At 41.1% G+C, this 12,040-nt stretch overlaps 1 protein-coding gene across 2 annotated transcripts in view; it reads right to left on the reverse strand.

Annotated features, from left to right (window-relative positions):
- The window catches only part of LOC132816092 (glycerol-3-phosphate dehydrogenase 1-like protein), a 54,031-nt gene that overhangs the window by 26,793 nt on the left and 15,198 nt on the right, over window positions 1-12,040 (reverse strand). For both annotated transcript variants that reach the window (XM_060825524.1, XM_060825525.1), the window contains exons 3-5: window positions 10,849-10,989; window positions 7,921-8,059; window positions 1,234-1,346 (exon numbers count right to left, since the gene is read on the reverse strand). In XM_060825524.1, the coding sequence (XP_060681507.1) occupies window positions 1,234-1,346; window positions 7,921-8,059; window positions 10,849-10,989 (393 nt within the window). The remainder of the gene's footprint in view (window positions 1-1,233; window positions 1,347-7,920; window positions 8,060-10,848; window positions 10,990-12,040) is intronic.

The raw sequence follows: 12,040 nt of genomic DNA on the forward strand, positions 1-12,040 counted from the left end.
TATAAATGACCTGGATGAGGGCATAGAAGGATGGGTTAGTAAATTTGCAGATGAAATTAAGGTTGGTACTGTTGTGTATAGTGATGAAGCATGTTGTAGGTTACAATGGACATAGTTAAGCTGCAGAGCAGGGCTGAGAGGTGGCATATGGAGTTTAATGCAGAAAAATATGAAGTGATTCACTTTGGAAGGAGCAACAGGAATAAAGAGTACTGGGTTGATGCCAAGATCCTTGGTAGTGTAGATGAGCATAGAGATCTCAATGTCCAGGTACATAGATCCTTGAAAGTTCCCACCCAGGTTGATAGGGCTGGTAAGAAGGTATACGGTGTGTTAGCTTTTATTGGTAGAGGGACTGAGTTTCAGAACCATGAGGTCATGTTGCAGCTGTACAAAACTTTGGTGCAGCCACACCAGGAGTATTGCATACAGTTCTGGTCTCTGGTCACCACATTATAGGAAGGATGTGGAAGCTTTAGAAAAGATTCAGAGGAGATTTACTAGGATGTTGCCTGGTATGGAGGGGAATGTCTTATGAGGAAAGGCTGAGGGACTTGAGGCTGGTTTCATTATAGAGAAGAAAGTTAAGAGGTAACTTAATTGAGACATATAAGATAATCAGAGATTTGATAGGTTGGACAGTGACAGCCTTTTCCCTCAGATTGGTGATAGCTAGCATGAGGGGTCATAGCTTTAAATTGAGAGGTGATCGATAGAGGACAGATGTCAGAGGTAGTTTTGTTACTCAGAGAGTAGTAGGGGTGTGGAGCGTACTGCCTGCCACAGTAGTGGACTTGCTAAATTTAAGGGCATTTAGATGGTAATTGCATAGGCATATGGATGAGAATGGAATTGTATAGGTTAGATGGGCTTCAGATTGGTTTCACAGGTCGATGCAACATCGAAGGGCCTGTACTGCGCTTTAATGTTCTATGTTAACTTTTAAAATGCAAGATCCAGTTCATGCCCTTCACTTCTCAAACGTGGCTAGTCAACCAAAGCCTATGATGGAACACACTACTATGGTATGAGTAAGGGAACCATAGGTTCAATTCCATGCCACCAAACTGTCCAGTATAACCTCCATCGAACTGAAAAAGCAACCATGTCACACCCATGTACCTCCTGTTTATTTTTGAGAAGCACGAGTGAGACTTGAGCACACATTTAGGCAACAACATATAAAAATGCTTGAAATGAGGAGGATTTGAAGTCTTAATTAGGCTTTCTGACCTTTAGTGCTCCACATAGTTCCACAGTATCCGCATCCTCCACCACACTTATCCGAAAATTGGATGTCTGCAGAAGCTCTTTGAAAAGGTTTCCATTTTGCACGTTTTTGCTGCCTGATTATAAAACAATTTACTAAGTTCTCCAATTAACTGAAGTTAAATGTACTGCCACTTTTTAAATTAACACAGCAGATCACAAACAACAAAAACAGCACATGTACATACTAAACATATGATTGGTTCACATAATTGTTTTGCAATAAGCAAACTCAGTGTTACTTTTTGGGCTTTCACAACAACGCATGCACTCAGGCCCCTGAAGAATGCTGAAGGACCAGGGTACTGTCATTTGACTACTGATAACAAACTTTGTAATCTATGCTTTCATTGAAATCACCAAACTAAGGGAAAAAGTGTTTAATTGGCTATAACATGCTTTAGGGTGGCTTGCAATATGAAAGGTGCTATATAAAAATGATTTTGTTTATACATTAGAACTGATGAATAAACTGCTAGAGATGTTTGCTCCTGTATAGAGTCATACAGCATGGAAACAGACCCTCCAGTCCAATTCATTCATGTCATCCAGGTTTCCCAAACTAACTAGTCCTATATACCTGCTTTTGGCCCATATCCCTCTAAATCTTTCCAATTTATGTACCTGTCTATGTGTCTTTTAAACATTGGATCTGTTGTTGCATCTTCCACTTCTGGCAGTTCATTCCATAAATGAATCACGGCGTGTGTGAAACAATTGCCCTCAGGTCCCTTTTAAATCTTTCTCTTCTCACCTTAAAATTATGCCTTCTAGTTTTGAACTCCCCTACCTGAGGTGCTATGCATCTTATCTGTGCCCCTCATGATTTTATAAACCTCTATAATGTCACCCCTCAACTCCTATGCTCCAGTAAAAGAAGGCTCAGCCTTTCTAACCTCTCCTTATAACTCAAACCCTCAGTCCCGAGAGCATCCTTGTAAATATGTTCTGCACAATTTTCAATTTAATAATATCCTTCCTATAGCAGGGTGACCAGAATTGTACACAGTACTCCAAAGTGGCCTCACCAACATCCAGCACAGCCACAACATGATGTCCCATCTCCTTTTGTTCAAATGTCTGACTAATGAAGGCAAGCTTGCTAAACTCCTCCTTCACCACTCTGTCTGCCTGTGACACCAATTTCAAGGAACTATGTACATGAACCCCTCGGTCTCTCTGCTCAACAATACTCAACAACCTACCATTAATTGTGTAAATCCTGCCCATGTTCATCGTTTCAAAATACACTACATTTATCTAAATTAAACTCCTTCTGCCACACCTCAGCCCAATGGTCCAGTTGATCAAGATCTCGTAGTACTCTTAGATAATCATCTTCATTGTCCATTATACCACCAGTTTTGGTGTCATCCACACACTTCCAAACCAGGCTTCCTATAATCTCATCCAAATTGTTTATGTAAGTGGTAAACAAATGTAGACCAAATACTAATTCTTGCAGAACACCACTGACCACATGCCTCTCATCTGAAACACAACCCTCAACCACCACTCCCTGTCTCCCACCATCAAGCCAATTTTGTATCCAATTAGCAAGCTCTTCCTGAATCCCATGTGATCCAACTTTATTAATCAGTATTCCATGCAGAACCTTATCAAAGGCCTTGCTAATGTCTATGTAGACAAAATCTGATGCTTTGCCCTCAACTATCATCTTGGTCACATCCTCAAAAACTCAATCAAGTTTGAGAGACATGATTTCCCACGGACAAAGCCATGCTGACTATCCCTAATCAGTCCTTGCCTCTCCAAATGCATGTAAATTTTGTGTCTCAGCATTGTCTCCAACAAATTACCCACCATTCCATCACACTCACCAGCCTACATTTCTCAGACTTTTTCTCACAGCCTTTCTTAAATAAAGACACAACATTAGCCACCCTCCAGTCTTCTGGAACTTCACCAGTGGCTGTAGATGATACAAATATTTCTGCTAGAGGTCCTGCACGTTCTTCCCTAGTTTCCCACAATGTCTTGGGATACACTTGGTCAGCTCCTGGAGATTTATCTACCTTTTTGCATTTTAACACTTAAAGCACATCCTCTTCTATGATGTTAGAATGGTTTCTATGGGGTGGCCATGTTGGTTAGGGATGATATTCAGTCCCTTACGCGGGGGGGGGGGGGGGGGCTAGAATCAGGGGATGTAGAGTCAGTATGGATAGAGCTGAGAAATTCTAAGGGTAAAAAGACCCTCTTGGGAGTTATCTACAGGCCCCCAAACAGTAGTCTGGATGTCGGATGTAAGTTGAATCAGGAGCTGAAATTGGCCTGTTGCAAAGATGTTATTACAGTTGTTATGGGGGATTTCAACATGCAGGTAGACTGGGAGAATCAGGATGGTATTGGACCTCAAGAAAGAGACTTTGTGCAGTGCCTCCGAGATGGATTCTTAGAACAGCTGGTGCTGCAGCCTACCAGGGAGAAGGCAATTCTGGATCTGGTATTGTGCAACGAACCAGAATTATCAGGGACCTCAAAGTGAAGGAGCCATTGGGAAGTAGTGACCATAATACAATAAGCTTCAATCTGCAATTTGAGAGGGAGAGGGTACAATCAGAAGTGACAATATTTCTGTTGAATAAAGGGAACTATGGAGCTATGAGGGAGGAGCTGGCCAAAGTTCAACGATGCAATACCTTAGCAGGGATGACAGTGGAGGAACAATGGCAGATATTTCTGTGTATAATGCAGAAGATGCAGGATCAGTTCATTCCAAAAAGGAAGAAAGATCCTAGAAGGAGGCATGGGTGGCCATGGCTGATGAGGAAAGTTAAGAAACATATAAAGTTAAAAGAGAAAAAGTATAACATAGCAAAGATAAGTGGGAAAACGGAGGACTAGGAAGCTTTTAAAGAACAACAGAGGATTACTGAGAAGGAAATATGCAGAGAAAAAATAAGGTACGAAGGTAAACTGGCCAAAAATATAAAGGAGGATAGTAAAAGCTTTTTTAGGTATGTGAAAGGCAAAAAAAGGTTAAGACTAAAATTGGGCCCTTGAAGACAGAAACAGGGGAATATATTACGGGGAACAAAGAAATGGCAGAAGAATTGAATTGGTACTTCAGATCTGTGTTCACTGGGGAAGACACAAGCAATCTCCCTGAGGTAACAGTGGCTGAAGGACCTGAACTTAAGGGAATTTATATTTGCCAGGAATTGGTGTTGGAGAGACTGTTAGATCTGAAGGTTGATAAGTCCCCGGGGCCTGATGGTCTACATCCCAGGGTACTGAAGGAGGTGGCTCGAGAAATCGTGGATGCGTGGATGATTATTTTCCAGAGTTCGATAGATTTGGGATCCGTTCCTGCGGATTGGATGGTGGCTAATGTTGTACCACTTTTTAAGAAAGTTGGGAGAGAGAAAGCAGGAAATTATAGACCAGTTAGTCTGACCTTAGTGGTGGGAACGATGCTGGGGTCTATTATAAAGGATGAAATTATGACACATCTGGATAGTAGTAACAGGGTAGGTCAGAGTCAGCATGGATTTATGAAGGGGAAATCATGCTTGACTAATCTTCTGGAATTTTTTGAGGATGTAACTCTGAAGATGGACGAGGGAGATCTAGTAGATGTAGTGCACCTGGACTTGCAGAAAGCTTTTGATAAAGTCCCACATAGGAGGTTAGTGAGCAAAATTAGGGCGCATGGTATTGGGGGCAAAGTACTAACTTGGATTGAAAGTTGGTTGGCTGGCAAGAAACAAAGAGTAGTGATAAACGGCTCCATTTTGGAATGGCAGGCAGTGACCAGTAGAGTACCGCAGGGATCAGTGCTGGGACCGCAGCTTTTTACAATATATACTAATGATATAGAAGATGGTATTAGTAATAACATTAGCAAATTTGCTGATGATACTAAGCTGGATGGCAGGGTGAAATGTGAAGAGGATGTTAGGAGATTACAGGGTGACCTGGACAGGTTAGGTGAGTGATCAGATGCATGGCAGATGCAGTTTAATGTGGATAAATGTATGGTTATCCACTTTGGTGGCAAGAACAGGAAGGCAGATTACTACCTAAATGGAATCAATTTAGGTCAAGGGGCAGTACAAAGAGATCTGGGTGTTCTTGTACACCAGTCAATGGAGGTAAGCATGCAGGTACAGCAGGTAGTGAAGAAGGCTAATAGCATGCTAGCCTTCATAACAAGAGGGATTGAGTACAGAAGCAAAGAGGTTCTTCTGCAGCTGTACAGGGCCCTGGTGAGACCACATCTGGAGTATTGTGTGCAGTTCTGGTCTCCAAATTTGAGGAAAGACATTCTGGCTATTGAGGGAGTGCAGCGTAGGTTCACGAGGTCAGTTCCTGGAATGGCGGGACTACCTTACGCTGAAAGACTGGAGAGACTGGGCTTGTATACCCTTGAGTTTAGAAGACTGAGGGGGGATCTGATTGAGACACATAAGATTATTAAAGGATTGGACACTCTGGAGGCAGGAACATATTTCCGCTGATGGGTGAGTGCCGAACCAGAGGACACAGCTTAAAAATACGGGGTAGACCATTTAGGACAGAGATGAGGAGAAACTTCTTCACTCAGAGAGTGGTGGCTGTGTGGAATGCTCTGCCCCAGAGGGCAGTGGAGGCCCCGTCTCTGGATTAATTTAAGAAAGAGTTGGATAGAGTTCTCAAGGATATGGAATCAAGGATTATGGGGATAAGGCAGGAACAGGATACTGATTAAGGATGATCAGCCATGATCATATTGGATGGTGGTGTAGGCTCGAAGGGCAGAATGGCCTACTCCTGCACCTATTGTCTATTGTCACTCAGGACAACATGAACCCCAACAAGACAAACAACCTATGTACCTGAGCCTTAGTATCAAGTGTAACAGGTGGAGGAACAAGATGACAGTTTTATAAACTGTATACTGACAATCCAATCTTCAGGGAAAAGGCAGGGAAGGGGCAAGATTAGATTTTTGGTTTGCTCATTGTCTGTTCAGGTAAACCATTTGACTTGAAACTGAGAAACAGGAGGATCTCACTTTCTGTTTAGCCAGAGGAAATTTGTGGAACATTCTAAGTTGTGGCATGTATAAATTAAACTGCATTAGAAAAAATACAGTGCCTTTCAGCCATATGGTCTCCTGCTCATTTAAGTTAAGTAACCAGTTTTCTGGCTTATGATTGACCTTATCTCACTGCAGTGCTGACACACCTGTGTTCCAAATGATACAAGAGATTTCAGTAGACAGTGTACACCGAGAGGGATCTTATTGTAGACCTCCCACGTCTCAACTGCATCACTAAATATTTGGCTGTAAAGACATTTTGCAAGCTGTATGGCACTAAAGGCCTATGTGCAAGTGTCTGTCAGTGCTGATGCTTATAAAATTATAATCTGACCTGCAAGGAGATAACACTTGCAGTAAAGAAAATAGAGACAGCATTTAACTTATCTGAAAAGCAACAAAGCCAATGCTATGAGAAAGAATGCTAATGATTATAAATTAATAAGAGATATAAACTTTGTTAGATTTCAAGTAAAAGGGGACAATGGCCAACATCAACACAAACAATGTAAATCATATTGCATCTGGTGAATGTGAGATTAGAACTATTTGTTCACATGAAGGGTAAACAAAGGTATGTGCTGCTGAAGTCAAATAGCCTATTGCATTTTGAAAGTTCCCTATTTTTTTTTTAAGTTAGCACTATACGCATCCCAGAAAGTCAGGAACCTGACATTCATGACCTGTATGCATTAATTCAACCACTATTTGTTCTACAACTTATAAGACATTTTCAAATCAAAGAAAACAGTTCTTTATTACCGTGCTACAAATAGTTTTCAAAATAACATGTTCTCATTTGTTTCCCTGTATTTTTAGAATATTGCAACACCCTTGTGTGCTGATAAAGGTTATTTTCTATTTTGTACATAAGTGCCTCATTGAGCAACATTCCCAAGTTCCGTTCCTGTTTACTTATTTGTTTATTTTCTTTCAAATAGCTCTCCATTTACTACAAAGGCAATGACTCCAGCACGGGCTAAGGTTCAAAAGATCCCAGCCACCTTGTGTGATTCAGTGAAAGTGCTAGCTGGTATTTTGATCCAGCAGCCACGTTCTACAATATTCCTGCAGGTGTCACTAGACAACAGTCATAAGTGGAAACCATGATTGAGTTCACAGGCATAAACACAGTTAAAGCACCATTACAATTGTAAGTACAACTTTATCACACCAGCTCAGATCAACTAACTCAGCAAAAGCTATTGACCAACTAATCTGTATGGTTTGTATTCTGCCAAATTCACTTTCCAACTCACTCCAGTAAAGTGTAAGTAATAACTCTTCCATAGAACTAGACATAATAGTGTTAATGCAGTCCACTTTATCTTTCTGAAGGCTGAAGACAATAGAATGTTGTAACAATTAAACTGCTAATTCATGCAACTTTCTACCAACATTCTTAAATGGAAGTTTAATACATTACAGCACAATTCACAGCACATCTTTAACAGAAGGATTACTGTCTGCCACACACTTAATCGCATATTCTTATTTGGAAGCTTAATACATTACAGCACCACAATTCATCGCATACAGAATTTGAATTTTTGAAAAAAAATTGCAATGCAAAAGTAGAAATGTTGCAAAGTAAACTGATTTACCGATTGTAGTTTCACAGAATTTCTCTGCTGCAACTTCATTGGCTATATTGGCCCCCATTAAAACACTAACATCAATCTTCATTTTCTCCCTGATTATATCTGAGATCAATTTTAGTCCTTCAGGCCCTTCATCAATCCCCTGGAATCAAAGAGAAAATAACAGAAAAATATTGAATGTACTGTGACTGAAATGATTCATTTAAACATTAGAGTTGTAGTAGTCTGTTCTGATATAATGTGATAGTTCCATTCCCGTGCTATCCCATATCATTCGAAATTCGCATAATAGTGGTACTGTTTAAACCAACGAGACCGGAATAGAGTTATAGCCAATACAGGTGAGGAAAGTTTGAGTTCTGCAAATAATGGTCTAAATTCTTCAAACGCATTATAGCCAATTTGCATTGAAGAAATGCACGTTATAGCAGAACCGACTGTATTTGCGATTCCAATGAAACTAAACATTAATGATAGCTTCATGCTTTCATTATGATTCCTTGGTGGTAACTTTTCAATATAAAGTCACGGTATTGCATTCTGATATTTCTAATATGGCTGTGTCCATATTGACAATGTACAGTGCATTTTGAAATAATGGATGAAAGTGAGGGCTGCAGATGCTGGAGATCAGAGTTGAGAGTGTGGTGCTGGAAAAGCACAGCAGGTCAGGCAGCATCCCAGGAGAATGAGAATTGATGTTTCAGGCTTATGGAGGGTTTATGCCTGAAATGTTGATTCTCCAGCATGGTAGCTCAGTGGTTAGCATTGTTGCCTCACAGCACCAGGGACCCAGGTTCAATTCCTGCCTTGGGAGACTGTCTGTGTGGAATTTCCTCATTCTCACTATGTTTGCGTGAGTTTCCTCTGGGTGCTCCGGTTTTCTCCCACAATCCAAAGATGGATTGGCCATGCTAAATTGCCCATAGTGTTAGGTGCATTAGTCAGGGGTAAATATAGGGTGGGGGAAGGGGTTAGGGTGGGTTGCTCTTCAGAGGGTCGCTATGGACTTGTTGGGCCGAAGGGCCTGTTTCCATTCTGTTGGGTACCTAATCTATCTGTCTAATCTCCTGGTCCTCAGATGCAGCCTGACCTGCTGTGTTTTTCCAGCACCACATTCTGGTATTTTGAAATAATGCTTAGACTGATAAGTGTTTAATGTCATTCACATGAAAGATCTGAAATTTCCTTCAAGTACTAAATTGTTGACTGCTTTAGTAATAATCATGAGCTAACTACAAGATCAGGACATGAATTTCACCATCATTAATTGCCACATTAGTGGGCCACTCAACAAACTCAGCATGTGTAGTCACACAGATAAAAATAGAATATCAATTTATTGTCGTGTGTAGTTTTATTTAAAACATGTAAAGGAACATTTTATAAGTTGCCATACTACGGTGCCTAAATTAATGACACAAGTCTTAAAAAAGAAAAAAAATCAAGTAAAAGTTCATCACAGTTTAATTAACAGCTCCTGCTTTTGGGGTATGTTGGAAAACTGTGCCAAAACCGGCAGCCAGAGCCGAGCTGAGACTGCCGCACCGAGACTAGACCACCACATTGGGTTGCTAGAATACCCAGAAGCTGCTGAAGACCTCCCTGCTGGGACAAGACCAAGACCGCTTCTCCTGGACAACGCCACCATACCAGGAGACCTCCTACCAGGTGCCAGGCTTATACCACCATTCTGGGCTGCTGAAACTCACCTCGTCACTAGGCCGGGGCCACAAGAAGATGCCTTCTGCCAAAGTCATTAAAACGTAAAATACCATAATAAATGGAAATTTTTTTTAAAAAAAGCCTAGAAAGAGAAAAGACAAGTAGAGCGAATGGAATAGATGAGCTCCAGGCTCTCGGGCAGAGGAGACCACATGTTGCGCTGCAACTCTGCTGCCATCTTGGAGTGTTTGAAAGAAAGTGCATACTTCTTATCTTTAATCATTTTTGCCCAGTTTCAGTAGTTTAATAAACACACTCTCTCCAATGTAGCAACCCATTACCTAATTGACATACAGACTTAGCCAATGAAAATCAAATTTCAGCAAAAGCAGAAAATGCTGGGTGCATGCAATGTTCCCTTTATAGAAATAAGACAAAAAACTGCAGACGCTGGAGAACAAAAACAAACCAAAATGTAAATTGTATGAAAAGCTCAGCATGTCTGACAGCATCTCTGAAGAGAAAATAGTCCAGAGTTAATGTTTTGAGGCTGTTTTCTCTCCACAGATGTTGTCAGGCCAGCTGAGTTTCTCCAGCAATTTGCATTTTTGCTTGTTCCCTTTATAGATATTGGCTGGCCTGCTTCATATCAGCATTGTTTTTTTTTTAAACAGTGCTTCTATAAACAAAAGCAATATGGAGAGACAACAGCCAAACTAAAAGAAGGGAGAGGGCAGGCTGTGCAGGAGGTATATCATGTTCTGTTAACAGTTTGGTTATGTCTGCTTATTACTGCACAGAAAGCTAGTCAGCTTACCATCAATGCTGATGCCAGATCCTTGCTTGAGCATTCTAAAACTGATTCCACTAAAACAATATTTCCCATTGTCTTGTATCTTGCTAAGCTTCAAATAGCTATCCAATGTTCCCTCAAAAGACTAGCAAATCCATCCTTGCTTCAATTAATTCACACATTTATAAATACTAACTTTCTCTCAAATTATTGATTGTAAGATGAATGCTAACCCGTAGAATGTTGGAAGTTTGGAGTAAAATGAATCAGAAACGAACTGAAAACTTGGCCAACAAGAGCAGGCATTAGTTGACATTTTATAAACACTGCAAGTTAACTAAACATCGAAAGATTCAAAGCTAGAAACAGATTCCACTTTTCCTTCCCAGTCCAATGGCTTCCTCAAATGAAACTGTATATGCCACTGTTGTGGCAACCAGAAGTGAGAGAATCATTTATAAATGTACAGATACCTTTATAAGACTTATGCCAAGAGCTTTCTGCGGCACTTGATCAACTATTTCATCACACAGTTTACGGATAAATTGATGGGGTACAACAAATATTAACAGATCTGCACCACGTACAGCCTCCTTCACATCTGGAATTGCAACCTGTAATAAAATCACAATAGGTTAGGTAGTAACTATCCACAATGCAGATGTTGTTCATTTGCAAGCAGCTCTATAACTGCTTTTACATTCATCATACGTAATAACACCAGCCCATCAGTTGTATGCACTTGCCTTTTGCAGACCATCAGAAACGGTTAGACTCATCATTCCACTGAAAGACATTTTACAAATCAAGGAGTTTGGAATCCCAACATGTCAACAAATAGAAAAAAAATGACTTGCATTTATATAGTATCCTTTTATGAATTTAGGCTATACCAAACAGCAGGCAGATTTACAAATATATACACAAATAATATATACTTGATACAATTTCTCTAACATCTGTTGGAGGTATCTGGTAAAATGAAGTGTGTTGGCTGTCTGCCCAGCACCCTGCCCATATTACTCGACACTGACCTATATCCCTTTTATTTATTTGGGGAGAGGATGTCAATGGTGAGGATTGCAGGCAACCACCTTTTAGCCTTGTGAAGCCCTCGAGTGACAAACCAATGACTAGTTAAGTACTAAACATGCTTCCATTCGCAAGGGGAGACTTCAAATTGAAGGCTCAGCAGCTTCTGTTGGACAGGGTAAATACAATGACTGCAGATGCTGGAAACCAGATTCTGGATTGGTGGTGCTGGAAGGTCACAGCAGTTCAGGCAGCATCCATGGGCGCCTCCTAGCAGAGCGCTTTAGGGAACATCTCCGGGTCACCCGCACCAATCAACCACACCGCCCCGTGGCCCAACATTTCAACTCCCCCTCCCACTCTGCCGAAGACATGGAGGTCCTGGACCTCCTTCACCGCCGCTCCCTTACCACCAGACGCCAGGAGGAAGAACGCCTCATCTTCTGCCTCGGAACACTTCAACTCCAGGGTATCAATGTGGACTTCAACAGTTTCCTCATTTCCCCTTCCCCCACCTCACCCTAGTTCCAAACTTTCAGCTCAACACTATCCCCATGACTTGTCCTACCTGCCTATCTCCTTTTCCACCTATCCACTCCACCCTCTTCTCCCTGACCTATCACCTTCATCCCC

The sequence above is a fragment of the Hemiscyllium ocellatum genome, chromosome 5 (genome assembly GCF_020745735.1).
Source record: "Hemiscyllium ocellatum isolate sHemOce1 chromosome 5, sHemOce1.pat.X.cur, whole genome shotgun sequence".
Lineage (NCBI taxonomy): Eukaryota > Metazoa > Chordata > Chondrichthyes > Orectolobiformes > Hemiscylliidae > Hemiscyllium > Hemiscyllium ocellatum.